This window comes from Eublepharis macularius, chromosome 12, assembly GCF_028583425.1.
Source record: "Eublepharis macularius isolate TG4126 chromosome 12, MPM_Emac_v1.0, whole genome shotgun sequence".
Taxonomy (NCBI): Eukaryota; Metazoa; Chordata; class Lepidosauria; order Squamata; family Eublepharidae; genus Eublepharis; species Eublepharis macularius.
Window position 1 is genome coordinate 67,327,257 of NC_072801.1, and position 22,674 is coordinate 67,349,930.

A 22,674-nucleotide genomic window follows, 5' to 3' on the forward strand; every position below is an offset into this window, starting at 1 on the left:
AGACTGTTTTGTACCATTATTGCCACCACCAAAAAAGCTCACATTAGAGCTATGGCTGATCACATCATGGTAAAGGGAGGGTCTGAGAGCTGAAGCCAGCCAGAAGACCAAAGCTGACACATAGATTCATACAAGGAAAGGGGTTTCTTCTACTAGCTGGATTTTTCAGTTGTCCTTCCTTCCTTCCTTCCTTCCTTCCTTCCTTCCTTCCTTCCTTCCTTCCTTCCTTCCTTCCTTCCTTCCTTCCTTCCTTCCTTCCTTCCTTCCTTCCTTCCTTTACATTGACACTGTGCTCCTCAGCAGCCTCTCCTTTTTCTTCAGCAACTTGCCCAGTGCCTCCTTCACCTGATCATTCCTCAGACAATAAATCAGGGGGTTGAGAAAGGGTGTCACAGCAGTGTAGAAGAGGGTTACTGCTTTGGTGACCTCTGATTGACTTTCTCCACCTGGAGTTAAGTACATCTCAGCCACAGACCCATAGAAAAGTGTCACCACCACTATATGTAAAGATATGGTGGAGAAGGCCTTCTTATGATTGCCTTGGTTTGAGGTTTTCATCAGGGTGAAAGTCACCACGCTATAAGACAGCACAACAAAAGAGACATTTCCTATAACAACAGCATTCATAAAAATCTTGTACACGTTGGAGGCAATTCCTAGAGGAGGACAGGCCAGAGATAAGATTGGCACTGGATCACACAAAAAGTGGTTGATGATGTTGGGGCCACAGAAGGACAATCTGGAGATCAAAACCACCGGGAGAATGTGCCACAGGGAACCAACAACCCAACAAGTTGCCACCAGGACGTAGCAGAAGTCTTGGGACATGATTTGTGTGTAGCGCAGAGGGTGGCAGATGGCCAAGTAGCGATCCAAGGCCATGGCTGAGAGGAATAAGCATTCAGTGTTGCCAAGAGAAAAGAAGAGATAGAACTGGAAAAAGCAGGAATTGAAGGAGATGATCCCATATGGGGATGCCAGGTCGAAGAGCATCCGGGGCACAGTGGTTGTCACATAACACATCTCCAGCCAGGAGAAGTTGCTCAGCAAGATGTACATGGGAAGCCGGGACAAGTGGGTGTCTAGAACCACCAGTGTGATGATGGTGAGATTCTCAGCCAATGTTAAAACATAGAGAATACTGAAAAAAGTGAGGAGAAGGAACCGTTCCCGTTGCCCAACTCCAAATCCCAGCAAAATGAACTCCTGTACTCCAGTCCCATTGGCTAACTCCATCTGGAATAAGAAACATCATCACTCACACCAGAAGCAAGAATCATGCAAGCATGCTATATTTTTTCCATTTTTTAATTGTAAACTATAATGGATTTCTGAGAAAATCCAGCCATTCAAAAATATGCACCTGGGACTTCTTAGTTCAAGGTTTGGTATCCCATGACAAAAGGCAAGGAAGCCAGGATTCTGCTCTCACATGGAACCTTCTTTTGCTTCACGTCATGCAGGCTATACCAGAAGGACGAGCAGGGATGTAAAGCAGAAAACAAAAACCAAACAGAAGAGGTTCCCCATACCTTATTGGCCCTTATCAGACTTTCTTTCTTTATTCCAAAGGAAGAGGGTGGGAGGGATTGCCTGGATTATGGACTTCTTCCTTTTTCTACTCCTCATATCTGACGGAGCGCTGACTTTTGAAAGCTCATATCCTGGAAATCTAGTTGGTCTTTACAATATTATTGGACCTGAATCTTGCTCTTCAACTACATACCCGCATGGCTACCCACCTGAAATTAATTTGCAGGATCATAGAATCATAGAATTATAGGGTTGGAAGGGGCATCTAGGGTCATCTAGTCCAACCCCATGCACAATGCAGGAAATTCACAACTACCCACCCCCTGACTGCCCCAGTGGCCCCTGCTCCATGCCCAGAAGATGACAAAGCACCTCCAGGATCCCTAGCCAAAGGTGGTGATCGGCATTATCCTGGGGATGTAAGATGGCCCACGAGAACTAAGCAGTGATGTAACCCTTCCTGCCCTCCCCGTCATGATCTGCCCAGGTTCACAGAATCAGCATTGCTGTCAGATGGCCATCTAGCCTTTGCTTAAAAACCTCCAAAGAAGGAGAGCCCCCACCTCCTGAGGAGGCCTGTTCCACTGAGGGCCTGCTCTAACTGTCAGGAAGTCCTTCCTAATGTTAGTCAAAAACTCCTTTGATTTAATTTCAAGCCATTGGTTCTGGTTTGACCTTCTGGGGTAGCGGAAAACAACTTGGTGCCATCTTCTATATGACAGCCCTTTAAGTACTTGAAGATGATTATCATATCACCTCTCAGTCATCTCCTCTCTAGGCTAAGTATACAAGCTCCTTCAACCTTTCCTCATAGAATTTGGTCTCCAGACCCCTCACCATCTTCGTTGTCCTCCTCTGGACATGTTCCAACTTATCTATATCCTTCTGAAATTGTGGTGCCCCACACTGAACACAATACTCTAGGTGATGTCTAACCAGAGCAGAGTAGAGCGAGACCATCACTTCTTGTGAGTGGAGGAAAAGATGTGAGTGGAGGAAAAAGAAACTCATCAAAATCTTTGCTTTCAGGTTTTACAATGTTAACACCAAGAATATAGCTGAGAATTGAATCTTCTGATGCTATCTTCCTACTCATCTTTCTTTCTCTGGCCATAATTTGACAACAATTTGTCAACATTCCCTTGAAGAAGCCTCTGTTTTGTGATACAAAATTGTTCCCTGAGACTGGAATGTCTTAAAAGTTCCACCTCAGTCTCCTTTGCTTTGAAAATGACTCCCCTTTCAGTACCTCAGTGGCTTTCAAAATGCTGCTCCATCCACCAGAAGGCTCCCCTCCCCACAGGGCGGATGTCAGGATTTGGTGTGTGTGTGATGCAGTTTCTCATGTCTCTCAGTGGTGCCCGATTGTGGCATAGATGCTGTCTATGTTGTCTGCTGGATGGAAAGGAAGAGTGAGTATTTATACCAAACTGAATGTAGTTGTTAAATACATGGTGGCTGCTATGTCCCTGAAGAGTAAATATAATTACCCACTAAGGCCATGTTGAAACATGGTTTATTTCCACAGGTAAATACTGTTTTCCCAAGTTATGCATTTGCTAAACAGGGAACATTATGAGATGAGCTGTGGTAGTATGCCAGTCCAGAAGACAAGCACCTCAGGTCAGGGGAGGGGACCCTGGGAGGGAATTGCCCCAAAGGAGGCAGCAAGTTGGCTCTTTAGAGGAGGGGAAGGCAAGGTTGGGCCACAAGGGTAGCTAAGAGGCAGACAGGTATTAGCCTCCTCATGAGTAATGCCTTTCTCTTGAGCTGCCTTCAAATTATAGCCCTACTCACAAGTAGGCCAAGTGAGCCAGGAAGTGTGTGTCACAGAAAGGAGGTGGTTAAAAAGTAGGGTGTCCCTCAGTATAATTTCCACTTAAAACAGTATCTCTCTAGAGACCAGTTGGCTCCCTCTGTGATAATGGCTGAAACACAGGTAATTGTTTTCCTGAGCTGTATGTTTGCCACACACAGAACCCATTATGAGAAATCAAATGTACTAGTAACAAATTAGTTATAGACGTGGGGGGAATATTAAGGCAAAGAGTCACCTTAACCTGCTGATACTACTTTCAAGGGAAGAGGAATGGCCACAGGATCTCAACAACAACACACACACACTAAATTAATATGTTAGGTAGAAAGCTTGGCTAGATCCTTCTTTTTGCAATGACCTGCTTTGTAATGAAAGGACTCGTGCAGGGAATCTTTGCCCTTCAAGGAAACTTGTGAGCACCAAGTTGAAAGATAATTCCTGAGGGGGTAGGTGTGTTAGTCCATTGTGGACTTCCAAGTAAAGAGAGATGCCCACCACCATGTAGAGCACATTCCAAGAATCTAACTTGAAGATGGTTGTGCCTGGGATCACTATCCAAAGTTTGTTGATACATGCCATGGCTGAGACTGTAGCCTCCATTTTGAGACATTGATCTAATGGAGCATTGCAAGCTGAGAACCTGCCCTTTTAGGAGAAGCACACCACTTCCAAAAGAGCTGCCTGTCTGATCTTCTGCTGCTCATAATGCTCAGCAGCATTTTGACACCAACATCGCTTCCCCTTAAAAGATCTTCTCTGGTTCAGATTGAATTGGTGTACTTCTGTGTTGCCTTGAATATCACAATGTAGTATACCTGTCACCAGGGATCTGGGGCATGTAGTTTCTCCAGGACACCTGGGCCCTTAATATTGATTGCAAGGAAGAAAAAAAGGGGCGGGGTGGGGTGGAAAACCCCACAAACTCAACCCAAACAAGCAGGGGAACAAAAGGGGTTAAGTAACAACCTAAAAGTATATATATATATATATTAAATATTAAAAAGTATTTATTATAGATGTGCACCAATGTGAATAAAAACTAGTTTAAAACATATGGCCTGAATGGCAGGCTACATATACATACTAAAACTTGCTAAAACATCTCAAGATACAGATGATGGTACAGTGCAATGACCAACACAAATAGACTAAGGTACAGTACAAAACCGACCAGATGCGTTTCGGCCCTTAGGTCTTCCTCAGTGGTTAATTGTAAACAATTCATGATCAAACACACCCACACACATGGAAACCAATCATGCAACGCTCCCGGTGTTTTATCTAGAGCTGTAACAAAAGAAGAAGGGGGGAGGAAAATATTTTAATATAATATAGTCCATTCTAAAGTGGTAAAATACTGGATCAAAATTTACCTCTAGTCTTGTGTGATAAACTGTAAATATTGCAGTAATTAATGGGCAAAAGAAAAAACAACAACATGGAACAGAGACAGGTGCCCAACTTGTCCAACAGTAAATACACTAGTTTTTTTCTCTGCTGTTTAGGGATTGGTTGCTTGGATTTTTTCCCCTTTGCTTTCTTCTACACCATTGACATTATCACTTCTCAAGAATAACTTTTTCCTTCTCAACCTGCCCAATGCCTCCTTCACTTGATCGTTCCTCAGGCAGTAAATCATGGGGTTGAGAAAGGGTGTAACAGAAGTATAGAATAGTGTTACAGCCTTGGTGACTTCTGATTGGTTTTCAGGACCTGGAGCTAAGTATATGGCTGCCACAGAGCCGTAGAAAAGGGTCACCACTGCTAGGTGGAAGGATATGGTGGAGAAGGCCTTCCTACGATTGCCCTGGTTTGTTTTCATCAGGGTGAAAATCACATCACCATAGGATAGCACAATGAATACGATGTTGCCAAAAAACAAAGCATTCATGAAAATCTGGCAGACAAAGGGAGCAATTCCTAGTGGAGGACAGGCCAGGGACAAAATTGGCCCTGGATCACACAAAAAGTGTTCAATGATGTTAGGGCCACAGAAGGACATCTTGGAGATCAAAATCACTGGGAAAATGTACCACAGGAAGCCAACGACCCAACAAGCAGTCACGAGAGCATAGCAGAAGTCTTTGGACATGATTTGTGGATAACGTAGTGGGTGGCAGATGGCCAAGTACCGATCCAAGGCCATGACTGAGAGAAAGAAGCATTCAGTATTTCCGAGTGAAAAGAAGATGTAGAACTGAAGAAAGCAGGAATGGAAGGAGATGATTCCTTGAGCGGATGCCAAGTCAAACAGCATCCGGGGCGCAGTGGTGGTTACATAGCACATCTCCAACCAAGAAAAGTGGCTCAGCAAGATGTACATAGGAAGCTGAGCTAGGTGGGTGTCTAGAAACACCAGTGTGATGATGGTGAGATTCTCAGCCAAAGTGAACACGTAGAGAATGGTGAAAAAGATAAGGAGAAGTAATCGTTCCCGTTGCCCAACGCCAAATCCCGCCAAAATGAACTCCTGTACTTCAGTTCCATTGGCCAACTCCATCTGCAATCACACAGAAGAAGCATGTCAAACTTGTGTTTTTGCATAATTGTTTCCATTGGAAGAGAAAAGCTGAAGAGGTATATCACTGACAGAGGTTACAGAGGCAGTTGCCCCACATTTCAGTTTATTCCTTGGAAGCAATTCTTCTTCGGTTCTACTTCTGTGAGATTATTTTTCAGTATTTGTTTTGATTTATTTGAGGGGGGGGGGAGTAGATTGGCCGGTGCTTAGGAAAGAGAGAAGGAAGCTAGGGAAAGGGCCATGGGTGCTTTCAGGGGAAGGAAAGAGGAAGCAGTCAGGGAGGGAGAAAAGAGATGCCCTCTGCAATTCCTTGTTGGTCCCCCAATTTTTGCTATTATAATTTATGTGCAGGTTTTCCGCAATATTCAAACATTCTTTGCATAACACTGTCTGAACAATCCTTACAATGACCCTTTAACATAGGTTTGTTTTTGCCAACTTCCCTCCCGTAGCTTTGGGGGAGGGAGGGACTGCGTGAGAGAGAACAGCTTGCCCAAATGATCGCTAAGAACCAAGCTACAAGTGACGCCTGACACAGGTTGGACACTTGTCAGCTTCCCTCAAGTTTTGATGGGAAATGTAGGCATCCTGGTCTTGCAGCTTGGCTCTCCATTTAATTGAAGTTTACAGAGCGGCAGTCTATGGGAGGGAGAACATGCGGTTGGGAGGGGAGAGCAGGCGTTGGGCTCTTGCCCTTCCCATCCGCTGGGTGTGTGTGTGTGGGGGGGGGGGGGTTCTGTAAACTTCAATTAAATGGAGAGCCAAGCTGTAAGACCAGGATGCCTACATTTCCCATCGAAACTTAAGGTAAGCTGACAAGTGTCCAACCTGTGTCAGGCGTCACTTGTAGCTTGGCTCTAAGCTGCAATTTGGACAGGGCACCTCCACGGCACAGCTCAAGCTGTCCTGCCCCAGGATGAAATGTAAGGAGACTCGTATCTGGCTATCAGGTGGAATATTCCTAATCTTATCATTAGCATAGGCTTCAGAAGACGGTGGAAGGGAGGCATAAGCAGCAAAACAGAAGAGATTCAGTAGTGAACCCAACATGCCGATCTCTCTAGGTCGTTTGAAATGTACGGTGACTATTGAGGCAATGTTATGCCTTTTGGCATTACGAGAGGAGAACCTTTTCAATCTCTGCCTGAGCTAGACGTTTTCATCAAGGTGGAAAATATCATGGTAGTAGCCCTTATAGTCCAGTCCTGTATTGACAGATCTTGGAAGCTAAGTAGGTTGACTGATGGGAGGCTGCTGAGGGCCAAGCTACAAGTGACGAAAGACACTTGAACGGCAAGTGTATTCCTCCCTGTTCACTTGCCCTCCACTCAATCCACTTGCCATTCAAGTGTTATTCATCACTTGTAGCTTGGCCCTGAGGAAGACTGGGGCTGCTCTGTTGAGGAAGGCAATGGCATACCACCTCTACTAATCTCTTGCCTTGAGTACCCCATGGGGTGAAACTTTATAGGGTTGTTATGAGTCAGTTGCAACTCAGCAGAACAGTTTACCTTAGAAAATACCATGAGGGCTGTGTCTACAAACTCTTAAATCTCTTAAATAACGCTCTTATTTTCTTTTCCTCCATGCCCTCCATGCAGCTTCATTCATGAACTTTCTACGTAGCACCCTTTCCCCATTTGATCTGGACTCTCATGATTACGTCTCTTTTTTATATTTACATCCAAGCCTTGCTTTGGGAAAAGCTCAGGGTGTCTAACACGATTCTCAAGAACCATCTAAGCTCCAAGCAGAAAGCCCAGTTTATCTTTCACAATGTAATAATATCAGGTTGAATCCAACCAGGTTGTTTGTTAGGAGAAAGAGAAGAGGCTGTCATCCACTTTGAAAACCTAAAAGGTTATGCTGGAAGTTTATGGGTCCATCATGGACAAAGGCCATGTGGGAGGGGGATTGTAATAAGGAGGGGAATTGGATGAAATGTAACAGAAAAACTGGTAGGAGCCATCCCACTTATTGTTGGTCTGCTCTGTGTCTTCGGCCATATGCTACTCAGTGATTGGAGGTTGCTGAATTTCCAACACACCAGATCTGTACATTGTCAGATGCGCCTATTCTTTACTTTGTTTTCTTCTGCAGCCAAGTGTGTAATCTGGATGGCTTGGGAAAAGATAGAATTGAGCTTTCTCTTTTCAGAACCACTAAAGGAGACACAGAAAATCTCAAGAGTCCTGGAATGAAGTACCACTAAACACCTATGAATGAAATTCCTGTTAAGAAAGAACTTGCAAAGAGCTTATTGCTTTATATGTAAGATGTGGAATATCATTGACAGAATGTGGCAGGTCAAAATCCTTGGCTTGTTTTAACATCAAGAACACTGGTTAGCACTACCTTCCTCTTCCTCTTATTCTGACTCTGACCATAATTTGCTAACCATCTATCTACATTTTCTTGAAGAAAGTTACATTTTTTTAAGGGGACCAGTCATGCAGTCTGCCAACCCCACTCTCCTTTGCTTTCATGGTAATTCAAATTTCAGTACCTCAGTTCAAAGTGCTGCTCCAGCCATTAGAAAACTCACCACAGGATATGTCCCAGGATGTGGGAGGTATCTGAAACTGATCCCTGTGTCTCAGACTGGCATGTGGCTGTGGCATTTGTGGGCTGTGCCCTGGGCTAGATAAGAATGAAGAATGGGCATTTTTGCTAACCAGAGTTTGAAGTTAAGTCTTTTGTGGCTCTCCTGCTTCCCTTACGAATGATATTATTAATAATCAAAACAACATCTCTCTGGGGACGGGTTGACTCCTTCCACCTGGATAAAACACAAGTAATTTCCACAGGCAATTGTTTTTCCCAAGTTGATACACATGGACCATTATCAACATTCAAAAACCAAGTAGCCCTGACTGGTTGTGGAGGATGTTTTGTGGCGGGTGGGAGATATGAAAGAAGAGTCCTCTGAAAAAACATGGTCATCTTGTCCTGCAGATAATACTGTTTTCACAGATCCGTGAAACAACCCTTCTATGCAAATAGAAAACTGAGATGCCAAGTATAACCTTGAGTTAATCATTTTCTTCCTGATATGTTTCCTGACAGAGGGACTCATGCAAAGAATCTTCCCAGTTCAGGTCTGAAGAAGGCTTTGAACCCAAAATAGATATATACCCTAGGATGACCTCTATTCTTTCCTTTCCCAAGCCCACCTGTGCTCTCCCAGCTGTGCAGCAGTGCCATCCCATGGGAACAGCTTGCTCTGTCCTGCAGTATTTCAGTCAGTTGAGTTGTCCTGAAAGGCAGCATTGTGTAGAACAGATTGCAATAATTTAATGTGATGAAAGCGTGAACTGTGTCTACATCATACCTATCCTGCAAGGTCCACAGCTGCTATGCTGACCATTATAGAAACAGAAAATTATGTTAACACAATTAATAACAATTTTGAATAAAGTAATCTAACAAACATAATGCCAAGGCTGCTTGTCTTCAATGCATTTTGACTGAGCGATATTGAATGTTATTGAATGGTATTGGAGATGTAAATTTACTAAAGAGTTTTGTGGATATGGCAAATACACCTGGGGAAGACCTGGCGGAAACAGTTTTCCCACCTGGTCACCTGTCGTGTTACAGCCATCAGGAGTGGAAATGCCACTACCCATAGACTAAATTTACAGGCCAGACATCGTCTGCACAAGACAGCCATTATTGTGCATTGCTTTATTCATGCAGCCTTAAATGTTTGTTTTGCTACTGTACCTTTTGAGAATCTCACACTTTCCATGAATGTTTGATAAAATACATGTAAATATAGTTCATGTATATTTTTCAAGTATTTATATAAAGAATACACAGACATAGTTAAATGTGTTAGATTACTTTATTCATAATTGGTGTGTGTTAGGTTATCACAGGGTTCTCTGTTTCTATAATAGCTCTTGCTCTTTTTTCTTTGGCATGGCAACCATAGCTGTCTGAAGGTGAAAGAGGAGACCTTGCACTTCCCTCTGTAAGCACAGGTCTCACAGCAGGGTACAAAGCTCTCCTTTTAGGTGGAATGCAGTTCAGCCTGATATTTACCCCCCAAACGTTTATCTGGATCAGATTGTAGTCTTGGGGCCAAGCTACAAGTGATGAAGGACACTTGAACGGCAAGTGTATTTCTCCCTGTTCACTTGCTCTCCACTCAATCCACTTGCCGTTCAAGTGTCATTCGTCACTTGTAGCTTGGCCCTCAGAGCCAAGTTACAAGTGACGAATGACACTTGCCTGGCAAGTGAAGAGACTCACGCGTATTCCTCCCTGTTCACTTGCACTCCACTTGCACCCCACTTGATCACATAGTGCCCTAAGAGCCAAGCTACAAATGACGAATTACACTTGAATGGCAAGTGAACAGACTCAGGGCCAAGCTACAAGTGACGAAGGACACTTGAACGGCAAGTGGATTGAGTGGAACAGGGAGTGGAACAGGGAGAAATACACTTGCCATTCAAGTGTTGTTCGTCACTTGTAGCTTGGCCCTCATATGTATTCCTCCCTGTTCACTTGCCATTCACTTACACTCCACTTGACTGCTATGTGGTCAAGTGGAGGGCAAGTGAACAGGGAGGAATACATGTGAGGGCCAAGCTACAAGTGACGAATGACACTTGAAGGGCAAGTGGATCAAGTGGAGTGCAAGTGAAGGGCAAGTGAACAGGGAGAAATACACTTGCTGTTCAAGTGTCATTCGTCACTTGTAGCTTGGCCCTGAGTCTGTTCACTTGCCATTCAAGTGTCATTCATCACTTGCAGCTTGACTCTAAGTTGGTGCATCCTCCTTCTTCCCTGATGTCTTCAACCTGCAACGGCACTATGTGAGATACCAGAGATCTCAGGTACGGCAGTTTTTTCCAGATTGCATAAGTCCTTAGTATGAATGTCAGGCTCCTCACGTCCCAGTGATCTGTGTGCCTGCAGGAGAGGCCTGGCAGAATCACATGCAGTGAGATCTCTCTATTGCTGCCCTTAATTACGCAGGAAAGGAAGGAAGGGAGAGGGCAGAGATCAAGGATTTGTAGTAAGGGGCCTGGGGATCTGCGGGTATTACAGTTGATCTTCAGACCATAAAGATCAGTTCCCCTAGAGAAAACGGCTGCTCTGGAGAGTGGACTCTATGGAATTTTACTCCACTAAGATTCCTCTCCTCCCCAAATCCTTCCCCCATGCCCCACTCCCAAACATCCAGGAATTTCTCAACCTGGAATTGGCAACCCTAGTGTGTGTGGAGGCAATCAGACCAGATCAGGTTCCAACGAGGTCATTGGCAACCCGGCAGGATCCAAATGTTAGAAATGTGCTGAGAAAGTGAATCATTTTCTGATTTTTTGGTAAGACAAAAGAGTTTCATCCAGCCCCAATATGCTCACTTGAGCAGATAAGGTATAAAAAACAAACCGCGTTGGGGTTTGCCTGGATTTGTTTTTGTTGAATGCCAAGGAACATGTAAAAAGATTCCACAGTTGAAGCTGCCATATAAAAACAAGACAATAAACATTATTTATTTATTACATAAAATAAAACGGAGAATGACAAAGAATCACAGTGGGGGAATGGGTCAGTCCCACCCCACCCACAAGAAACTTCTCTTCAGGATTCCCCAGCTCTCTATAAGTTCTCAGGGGCTTGAGCTGACTGAGGGCCAAGCTACACGTGACGAATGACACTTGAATGGCAAGTGGATTGAGTGGAGGGCAAGTGAACAGGGAGAAATACACTTGCTGTTCAAGTGTCATTCGTCATGTGTAGCTTGGACCTCATTCCCCCCTTTACTCCTTTAACCAGCTCTCAATATTCTGTTCCTCCAGGATCATGCTCAGTCCATATCAGGTTAGATTGGGGGAAAGAATGATTTTTCTATGTCTTCTGCCTCTCCCGCCTCTCCTTTCCCCCCACACCTGGGGGTTCTTCTGCATATGCGGACACATTTACTTGTGGGTTGCCTGGTATGATGGCATCTCATCTAGTCCACTCGGCTCCCTCTCGCCACTGACAGCTCCCCTTGCTCCCCTAAAAACACTCTGCAGCCAGAGGGAACCGAGTGCGCTGGCAGTGGTGAGAGGGACAAAGAACTGATCGCCAATGCCAGCTCCCTCTGACCGCTGCCGGCACAATCAGAGGAAGCTGGCAGCAGTCAGCTGTTTTGGCTCTGAGAAAGTAGTGTGCCTGAGGGCCAAGCTACAAGTGACGAATGACACTTGAACAGCAAGTGTATTTCTCCCTGTTCACTTGCCCTCCACTCAATCCACTTGCCGTTCAAGTGTCATTCGTCACTTGTAGCTTGGCCCTCAGTACATAGATCTTTTTGTTCCACTCTGAGAAGGAGATAGATTTTTGGCTTTTTTTAGCCTAGCCCAGAAACTTGTTAGAGGAGAAGCAGGAGTCCTCTCTCGTACATGTATGAAATGGTACTAGAGACTGAATAACTCTCAAAAGAAACAGAAACTTTTTTGAACCAGCAGGGATGTAGTATAGGCAGTTAGAGAATGAAAAGGCTGAGGTAAAACTTGCTGGTAGAACAGTCAAAGGCAAATCAGTTGGTTTGCAGCTCAGTTTCAATGTTCTTAGTTCTTGTTAGTGAGAGGTGTTTTGGGTTACAGTAAGTTTCTCCCCAGAGTTCTCCTTTTAAACTTAGATTTCCAGATGTTAGTTCAATACAGTTTTCCCTTTACACCAGTTCTGGGGACCTCCACAGAGTCAAACGCCCTTTTCTAGACACTGAGCAGGAGTTATTCTTCCTTTCCTAAGAAGAATTAACCCTTTCCTTTGGCTGAAACGGGAGTCTCCACTTACTACCCAATCCCTCTGTGCCAAAAACACACACCCAGTTCTATTGTGGCTGTGTAAATAGGTTTCAGCGTGTGCTGGCTTTTATACTGGGAATTCTTCTTCCTCAAAACAGTATTACAGTTAGGACCAATAATACCCTTTCTCTCACTTCAGAGGGGTACCTGTCTGACCTTCTCATCAGACACTTATATCCACTCTCCTCAAATCCTAACTCCTAACTAATTAAAAAATCCTGTCAGCACCAACTGACATTCTGAAGCTGATTCTGACGAACACAGTAGAGGGAAGGGGAAAGCTGGCCAATCAAGTTCTTATTCCAGACCACTGTCAACTCTTCCCACTCCAGCCCTCTGAATGCCGCATTGTGCAATCCTCTCTTTAAATTGTATTCCATCACAACTGTCTTGGGTTTTTGGGTGATCAGTGCGAGATACCCACTTTGCTAGGCAATATGGTAACATACCCATGTGATTTGAGACCATTCCTGCTTAACTCTTCAGTGATTGAGAATCAAAGCAGACATGACAATGGAAGATCTGTGAATGGATCTTTGACTGGTTTTTAAACCATAATTAGCAGCAGCCAAAGTGGCGGTTTAAATCAAGGCACCAGTGTGGATCAAGGCATGTGTGTGTGCCCATCCTTCCCCTCCATGCTCTTTTTACAATCTATATTGGCTTTACCAGGCCTACAAGAAGGCATCAGCACGGGAAGCAACATGGCAAGCAAAGGTGAACCCCGCTGCTCCAGGGCCACCACCCTTTTTGGAACTGTATCTTCTCTAGGGCTGCCAACTTCAAGTTGGGAAATTCCTGGAGATTTTGCAAGTGGATCCTGGGGAGGATGGGTTTGAGGAGGGAGCACAGCATGGCATACTGCCATAGATTCTACCCTCCAAAGCAACCATTTCCTCCAGGGGAACTGACCACTATTGTCTGAAGATCAGTTGAAATTCCGGGTTGTGTCCAGGGCCCACTTGCAGCTTGGCAGCCCCAAATCTTCTCCCCTATGGCTGTTATTTGCAGTCTAAATAAGGTAGGAGAGCAGGTTAGAAAGTTCCAGCCGTTGTATCCCGATTCTCAAACTGAGATGGCAGCCATTCAGTTCCTCACTACAAGGCATCTTAAGGAACACTGAATTAGGAGAGATGCCCTCTTGTCCTAAGAGAGGCATTTTTTTTAAGAATACCTTATTCTTATTGTTTCCACAGTGATTTTTAGTATGCTGTTTGTTCTTCTTCTCCCACCCTTTTACACTCACACTGTTCTCCTCAGCAGACCCACCTTTCTCCTCTGCAACCTACCAAATGCCTCCTTCACTTGATCATTTCTCAGAGTGTAGATCAGGGGGTTGAGAAAGGGTATAATTGAGGTATAGAAAATGGTTACTGCCTTAGTGACTTCTGACTGATTTTCTCCATCTGGAGATAAGTACATGGCTGTAACAGATCCGTAGAACAAAGTCACTACTGCAAGGTGGAAGGATATGGTGGAGAAGGCCTTCCTACGGCTGCCTTGGTTTGACATTTTCATGAGGGTAAAAATCACAATGCTATATGATAGCACAACAAAGGAGACATTGCCTAAAACCACAGCATTCATAAAGATCTGACAGATAAGTGGAGCAACTCCGAACGGAGGGCAAGCCAGAGATAGGACTGGGCCAGCATCACACAAGAAGTGGTCAATGATGTTGGGCCCACAGAATGACATTCTGGAGATCAAAACGACTGGGAAAATATACCACAGGAATCCAACAGTCCAACAGGTCGCTACCAGGGCATAAGAGGCATTTTTAGACATAATCTGTGGGTAGCGCAGCGGGTGGCAGATGGCCAAATACCTATCCAAAGCCATGGCTGAGAGGAACAAACATTCGGTGTTGCCTAGAGAGAATAAAATGTAGAACTGAAGGAAGCAGTCACGGAAGGAAATGATCCCGTAAGGGGATGCCAGGTCGAAGAGCATACGGGGCACAGTTGTGGTCACGTAACAGATTTCCAGGCAGGAGAAGCTGCTCAGGAGGATATACATGGGCAGTTGAGCCAAGTGGGTATCCAAACGCACCAGTGCGATGATGGAGATGTTCTCGGCTAAAGTGAACACGTACAGAATGGCGAAGAAGAGGAGCAGGAGGAACCGCTTCTGCTGCCCACCTCCAAATCCCACCAAAATGAATTCCTGCACTCCTGTGCTGTTGAGCAACTCCATCTGGAATTATACAACAGAAAGTCACACATAGCATGAGCAAGTATCCTCTATCTCTCCATTGTTTCCACTGGAAGGGAAATCTTAGCAGCTATGCAGTATGTGGAAGTTGGTAAGAGAGACAGGGACCCCAACACATTCTTTGTATAGTTTCTGTGAGATTATTTCTCAGAAGCAATTATTCTTCTGATAAACATTGAGGCAAACAAACAAAAAAACACCGTGAGAAATACACTTTGAGGACCTCTAATATTGAATTTATCCAATTAAAAGGGCCTTTGAACTAGCTGCGAATGTTGTCCTACTGTGTGCTGCTTGCTTCCAAATCTCAAACTGTTGTCTCCACTTGAAGCTCCTTTCTTTGAGCACAGCCTCTTTTCACCCAGTGATGGAATGTCCTGGAAGATTAACATGTTTTCCCACTAGTTTTTTGAGTGTTGTGATTTCTAATGTCAGATTTATGTCCATTTATTCTTTTATGTACGGACTGACTTGTTTGTCCAATGTAGAGACAGCATTGCTGACACTTGATGTAGAAACTTAAGAAGCACTTTGTACTGGAAACCTAACAATTGACAAACACGTCTCCATGCCTCCAGTCACCCTCCTAAACATACCAAACCATCCATGGTCTACACCCCATCTCTATGTTACAGCTGCATCTGTTCCAGCCCCTCTGACTGAGATTCTCACCTGCAAGAGCTATAACAGACATATTTGGAATTACAATACCCACCTGATGTAGTAGAGAAACAGGTCAACAAAGCCAGAATTATACCAAGGGATAACCTGCTACAAGACAGGCCCAAGTGAAACAACAGTAGAACACCACTGTTAGTCCCATTCATCTCTCAGCTCTGACCAGTTCAACACATTAGCTATGACTTGCAACCTATGCTGGACAATGATACTCTCGTCTCACAAGCATTGGGAGGCAAACCTTTTCTCGTCCATATACAGCCCCTTAACCTTAAACAACTTCTCATTCATAATAATGTACTTCCCAAGACTGACATGGACTTTGGGACCAGAGCTTGCAATAAACCAAGATGCCAACTCTGTCCCCATATTTACTCTGACAGCTCTATCACTGGACCTAACAATACCAGGTTTACCATCTCAGATCCATTCACTTGTTCATCTTCCAATGTTATATATGCTATCAAGGGTCAGCAATGTTCTTCTGTTCGCTACACTAGACCAACAGGTCACTCCCTAAGCAAAAGAATAAATGGACATAAATCTGATGTTATAAATCACAATACTAAAAAAAACAGGAGAGAACATTTTAATCTTCCAGGACATTCCATCACTGATCTGTTCTCAAATAGAGAAAAATCAAGGGGAGACTACAATATGAGATTGCCGAAATGGAGTTCATTCACATATTTGGAACAATGGAACCACCAGGGCTGAACAGAGATTTAGGATTCTAGTCTCACTACTGATGCTAATTTCTGCTTTAATCCAGTTGCATTGTACCTTTACATCCCTATGGCTTCCTTTGCTACACCCCTTTCATGGGTCAAGCTGCACCTTTACCTTTACATTCTGTTTCCTGCCTTTTAACACCTCACCTACCTTTGGCTGGGATAGAAAGGATCAGGGATCTCCATTCCTACTCGTGTCTGAAGAAGGGAGCCGTGATTCTCCAAAGCTGAAACTCTGAAAATCTTGTTGGTTTCTAAGGTGCCACCGGACTCAAATCCTGCATACCTTGAAAATGTTCCCCATTTCGTACCTCATTTAAAGTGTGGCTCCATCCATCAGAAGGTGTGCCGCTATTGACGTGTGGCTTCCTGTGTCTTACAGAGGTGTTGTGCTGGGCTGCATGGTAGGAAGAGTGGGCCTCTGCGCTTGAATATTGCAGATATGCTTTTGGTGGCCTTTGGGAAAGGGTCCCTCAAGAATATTCTCATGAACCACTGCCACATCACCTCACTGGAGGCAGATTACTTCCCTCTGCTGTTGTGCAATCGTTCCACGGGAAAATGATTTTCCTGAGTACTGAGGTTGCTGCTCTTGGACTGTTCTGAGTGGCCCAAAGGATACAGGCTGCCATGGATGGGATTCTGTACTAGTTTGGAGATGTGACAGAGGAACCTTCTGTTCAAAACTCTATGATTCCCTTGCATGGTGATCTTTCTAAGGAAGTAAGATGAGAGCACAGGATCATTTCAAACGACTTCCTGCATGTCGACACTTGGGCTGCTTCCACACACGTTGGATAATCCACTTTCAATACTCTTTAGTGAACATTTGAAACTGATTTTCCATGTGTGGAACAAAAAATCCACTTCCAAAGGATTGCGAAAGTGCATTGAAAGTGCATTATTCAACGTGTGTGGAAATGGCCTAGGTGTATAAGGCACCTGTTAGGTGCTGCCTTCTGTTCCCAGGGGCAATGCCTTGCCCCTGATTCTTACAGTTCTGCTAACTCTCATCTTGTAACGGGAATGCCATTTGCAGTGGGTGCATGTGAGAGTGGGTTGAGAGAGGCCTGCAGTGGGGTTAGGGTTGCCATCCAAGTGCTGGTAATCAGCCAGAGTATTTTGGGGTTGGGACTTGGGAAGCAATGTTGCATGACGTCGCTATATCATTTCTGGTTAAGAACTCAGAAGTGATTTCACAATGTTGTAGGAATTCCTTGATCCTAGAGTGTTGTGACATCATTTCCAGGTACAACTGGAAGTAATGTTGCTCAAATGACACACACCATTGCTTCCTGTCCCCCAATATTTGCTCCTATTAGAGCAAAGCCTCAGTAGGGGTTGGAGCCTGGGTTTGGAAGATTGCTTGCTTTCCCGAGGCAAATGGCATCCCTTAGAGGGATCCCTTAGAGGGCTATAGTGGATATAGCCATAGACTAGGATATGAGAAACCTGGGTTCAAGCTCTGATTCTTCCCCAAAGCTATTCACAGTTCTTTAGAGCTCTCTCAGCCCCACCCACCTCACAGGGTGTTTTGTTGTGGGGATAATAATGACATATGTTGTAAACTGCTCTGAGTGGGCATTAAGTTGTACTGAAGGGCAGTATATAAATCCAATGTTGTCGTTGTTGTTTTTGCTTAGCGATCTCAGGCCCGTAACACATGTGCAACCAAACCTATCTCAGGAAAGCTGTGAAGATAATGTGGAGAATCATATCTGCAGTCTTGAGCTCCAAAAAGGCAGGGGGAGATAAAAATGTACTAGAGAGATGCAGTCTGAGGAAAGTTCTTTGCTTCCCAACCAACAGGAGATGAGTGTTTAGTGGTGGAGGCAGGCAGAGCACTTTCTTCAAAGAAAAAAAAAGATAAATAAGAATTGGTTTTGAAATGGTGAGCCCTGGTGTGGAAACAAAGCAAGCCTGGTGTTAACCTTATTCTTTATTAAAGAGTTGCTCAAAGTAGACAAACAAAAAAAGCATTTATCCTGTCAATAAAATACACAAAGATACACATTTTTATATACATGCATACAGTACCATTGCTTACAATGAGAGAAGATATTGCAAAAGCAAACATTTCTGTCTTAATGATTTTTATTCCATGGTATGGAAACCAAAATAGCTAGTGAATGGATGCTACCATATTAAAAATGAAGTCCTGCCCTCAAGTCATAGCTGACTTATGGTGACCCCTGGTGGGGTTTTCTTGGCAAGAGGCTAAAAGAGGTGATTTTCCATTGTCTGCCTCTGCAACCCTGGTCTTTGTTGGAGGTCTCCCATCCACTTACTAACCAAGGCTGACCCTGCTTAGCTTCTGAGGAATGATAGGATGAGATGCTCCTGAGCTATCCAGGTCAGGGCACCATATTAAAGATCCCCTGAAAAATATCTAGTACATAATATCTAAGGTGACCTCTCCTGGATATCTCAGGCACGTCCAGTCTGGTCAGATCTCAGAAGCTAAGCAGGATTAGCCTTGGTTAGTAATTGGATGGAAGACCTCCAAAGAAGACCAGGGTTCCTAAGCAGAGAGAGGCAATGACAAACCCCCACTGTTTGTCGTGTGCCTTGAAAACACCAGCTTCGTGGTGGAAATTGACATCAAGTCATAAACAGATAACATTCTACCTCAACTGTTTTGTGCTTTATATTCTGGATCTCTAAGATATGTGGGAACCTTCTTGTTGAGGCCTCTAGTGGCCTCAACAAAGCCCACCACAACCTTTGCTCTACCTTGGTTTTTAGGTTTTGGAAATCAGGAATGCAAAGCAAGATGGAGGAAGAATAGGTTTTCCTGGCTGACTGTGAAGACCTTCATTTTATTTTAGAGGGCCAGTCTCAAGGGTTGGATGGCTGAACACTGACTTAGGGCTCAGTTCTGATCAGAAATGCTTGGCCTAACTGGTCCTAGCTGCCATGGGAAATCACCATAGAGGTAGATTTGCCAGCCTCCAAGTGAAGTGTAGAGATCCCCTAGACTTGCAACTGATCTCCAGGTTAGAGAATTCAGTTCACCAGGATAAACTGGATGCTTTGGGGTGGTGGTGGTGGACTTTATGGCATTATATCCTGCTGAGGTGCCTCCCCAGGATGTCTGGGGAGGCAGGGATATTCAGGGTCACAGAGAGGCAACTCAGGGGCTGAAGCAACATGGACTTAAAGCCTTTCTCCCATACCCTCCCTCCAAATGCTGTCAGAAAACAAACATAGTGTAGTTAAAGTAGATGGAACATCAACATAATAAACATAGTTTAGCATGTAGAATTTACTGATAATAAAGTAATTAATAACCATAAATGCCAATTCACTAGATAGACAATAAACATCCTATTTGATTCTGAAAGCCACTGCTCTTTAGGTCAATGGTGAAAGGCTGGACGGTTGCATCCTTGTTTGTTGACTATTCTTGGGCAACTTGAACCAATATGTTAGGGGTCCTCCACCTTTTTGGGTCCCTTGGGGCAACTTGACACCCATCCCTGCACCTCTTGCAATATGAAGCTCTGCCCCTTTTCCCAGGTGCCAGCATGAGATGGAGAGAATAAAACCCATCTCTTCTGCATGGTTTTAAACCATTGGTCACAAGGAGTGTGACACTGCTGTGCTCTGCTACTGCCCTGGTCCTTTTCCCCCAGGAAGGAGAAAATTGACCCACGGTCTCCCAACATTCCAGCTGCCACTGGGGTACTCTTCCATTTCTTGCCTAGAAAGCACCTCAGAGAGAGAGAAACATGAGCTTGTACATATGTTGACTTACCATGTATGTGTGTGGGGGGAAGAGTAGGTGTGAGCTGCTGGCCCCACCCCTGCCTCCACACAATTGCTGATCTCAGAGAAGTTGTATGGATGCATCCATTTCATCCATGCAGTCACACTCTGCAGACAAATAGGCAATTGCACAGAGGCAGAGGGAGGGGTTAGCGCACTCATGTCTGCTCTCTCTTGTGAGTCAATGTGTGCATGTGTGTGTGTATATATGTGTGAGCGGTCACCTGTACTGGACTATGCTCTTTCTTGCCCACTGTATCTTTGGCAGCCTAAAGGAGACTGACAAAGTTGCACTGTATCCTTTCTACCAGAAGGGTGTGTTCGCACACATGGACATGGTGTGGAGAACGAGTGGACACCACCCTGTTGGTCTCCTCTACTGGTTGGTGATTCAGTTTTGATTTGGGTTTTCTTTCTTCTTTCCTTCCTCCCTCTTTTTTTTTTACATAGTCATCTTTCTCCTCATGAAGCCCACCCTTCTCCTTAACAGTCTACCCAGAGCTTCTCTCACCTGATCATTCCTCAAGCAATAGATCAGGGGGTTGAGTAAGGGCGTAACATTAGTGTAGAAGACTGTTACGACCTTAGTGATCTTTGACTCACTTTCTCCTCCCGGTACTACATACATCCCTAAAACTGAGCCATAGAAAAGCGTCACCACTAGCAGGTGGAAGGCGATGGTGGAGAAGGCCTTCTTCCGACTGTCTTGGTTTGAAGTTTTCAGCAAGGTAAGAATGACAGCGCCATAAGACAGGACAGCAAACAAGAAGTTGCCTATGATGACAAGACCATTCATGAGTGTCTGAATGATAATAGGAGCATTTGGTACTGGAGGGCAAGCTAAGGACAGAATTGGCCCGGGATCACACATAAAATGGTCAATGATGTTAGGGCCGCAGAAGGACAACTTGGAGATCAAAGTCACTGGAACCACGTGCCACAGGAAGCCCAGCATCCAAGAAGTAGCCACCAGGGCATAACACAAATCTTGGGACATAATTTGGGGATAGCGCAGTGGATGGCAGATGGCCAAGTAGCGATCCAAGGCCATGGATGAGAGGAAGAAGCACTCAGTGCTGCCCAGTGAGAAAACAATATAGTATTGCAGGAAGCAGGAACTGAAGGGGATGATCCTTTCGGAGGAGGCCAAGTCGAAGAGCATCCTGGGCACTGTGGTCGTCACGTAACACATCTCCAGCCAGGAGAAGTTGCTCAGCAGGATGTACATGGGAAGTTTAGCCAAGTGGTTGTCTAGGAACACCAAGGCGATAATGGTGATGTTCTCAGCCAAAGTGAGCATGTAGAGCACGGCGAAAACGATGAAGAGCAGGATTCGTTCCTGCTGCCCAGACTCAAAACCCAGCAAAATGAATTCCTGCACTCTGGTCCCATTGGCTGGATCCATCTAGAATCACATAGTAGAATCAGCACCACATAGTGTAAGCAAGAGTCATTTGCATGTCTCCACATTTTATTTCCATTGCCAGACAAAGACCAAGCTAGCGTGCTATTCAGGGACATGAGATTTTTCCTCACAAACAATTATTTTTCTAATTAGTTATAAATGACAGTATAGATAGAAAAGAGCAAGAGTTGCTAGTGGACCAAAATCTTGTTCTTCTACTACAGAACAACATGGCCACCAACCTGAAACTATAGATATAAAAGTAGCCATGAGAAATGCAGCTGGGGGCAATTTTATCTTGAATATATACAGGACCAATTTTTCACTGTGACAGTTGTCTTCTTTTCTAGTGGAAGCTTTTCTCCACTCCCTTCTAACAAACTCTGTAATAATACCAGACCAATTCATTCCAGTCCAACGTGTTATTCATAGAAATGTCAAATACCACACATGCAAGCACATGGGACCCTCCAGAGAATTGCCATACCTCAGAACACTAAATCCAAGCAGCCAACTTGGCACATTATACAGATAGTTTGCTATTATGTAAATCAAGTACACATGTTGTACATATTCTGAACACATTGGTTAAACTCTAGTAATACACTTTTTTGGGTGAGACTACACTTGAAAACTCTCAGGGAGCTTCAAGGGGTTTGGAAGGCAGCAGTGATGGTGCTGACTGGAATACATATCTCCAGGAACACATTCATTCATTCATTCATTCATTCATTCATTCATTCATTCATTCATTCATTCATTCATTCATTCATTCATTCATTCATTCGCCTCCTTTCTCCTCAATGGTGGCCCAAAGGGGCTTACATTGTTCTCATCACCCCCTTTTATCCTCGCAACAACCATGCTGTGATGTTGGTTACACTGAGAATGTGTGACTGGCCCAAGGTCACCCAGCAAGCTTCCGTGGCAGAGTGGAGACTTGAACCCATGTCTCCAGGATCCTAGTCTAAAATGGTGAGCCAAACTAGAAGTGACGAATTACACTTGAATGGCAAGTGAACAGACTCACATGTATTCCTCCGTGTTCACTTGCGCTCCACTCGATCACATAGCTCTCCATCCCGTGTCTGTGCTTGAACTGGTTCTATGGGATCGAGTGGAGAGCAAGTGAACATGGAGGAATACATGTGAGTCTGTTCAAGTGCCATTCAAGTGTAATTCGCCACTTCTAG

The 22,674-nt window shown here is 44.5% G+C and overlaps 4 protein-coding genes across 4 annotated transcripts; all 4 read right to left on the reverse strand.

Annotated features, from left to right (window-relative positions):
• Positions 1-276: 276 nt before the first annotated feature.
• On the reverse strand, positions 277-1,236 carry LOC129339590 (olfactory receptor 11G2-like). Its single transcript, XM_054994171.1, has one exon. The coding sequence runs from the start codon at positions 1,234-1,236 to the stop codon at positions 277-279; it is 960 nt and encodes a 319-aa protein (XP_054850146.1).
• Positions 1,237-4,853: 3,617 nt separating this feature from the next.
• Positions 4,854-5,852, reverse strand: LOC129339591 (olfactory receptor 11G2-like). Its single transcript, XM_054994172.1, has one exon. It carries the CDS (start codon positions 5,850-5,852, stop codon positions 4,854-4,856), a length of 999 nt encoding a protein of 332 aa, XP_054850147.1.
• Positions 5,853-13,927: 8,075 nt separating this feature from the next.
• Positions 13,928-14,881, reverse strand: LOC129340629 (olfactory receptor 11G2-like). Its single transcript, XM_054995528.1, has one exon. The coding sequence runs from the start codon at positions 14,879-14,881 to the stop codon at positions 13,928-13,930; it is 954 nt and encodes a 317-aa protein (XP_054851503.1).
• Positions 14,882-20,518: 5,637 nt separating this feature from the next.
• On the reverse strand, positions 20,519-21,481 carry LOC129339592 (olfactory receptor 11G2-like). The gene has a single exon (XM_054994173.1). The coding sequence runs from the start codon at positions 21,479-21,481 to the stop codon at positions 20,519-20,521; it is 963 nt and encodes a 320-aa protein (XP_054850148.1).
• Positions 21,482-22,674: the final 1,193 nt, after the last annotated feature.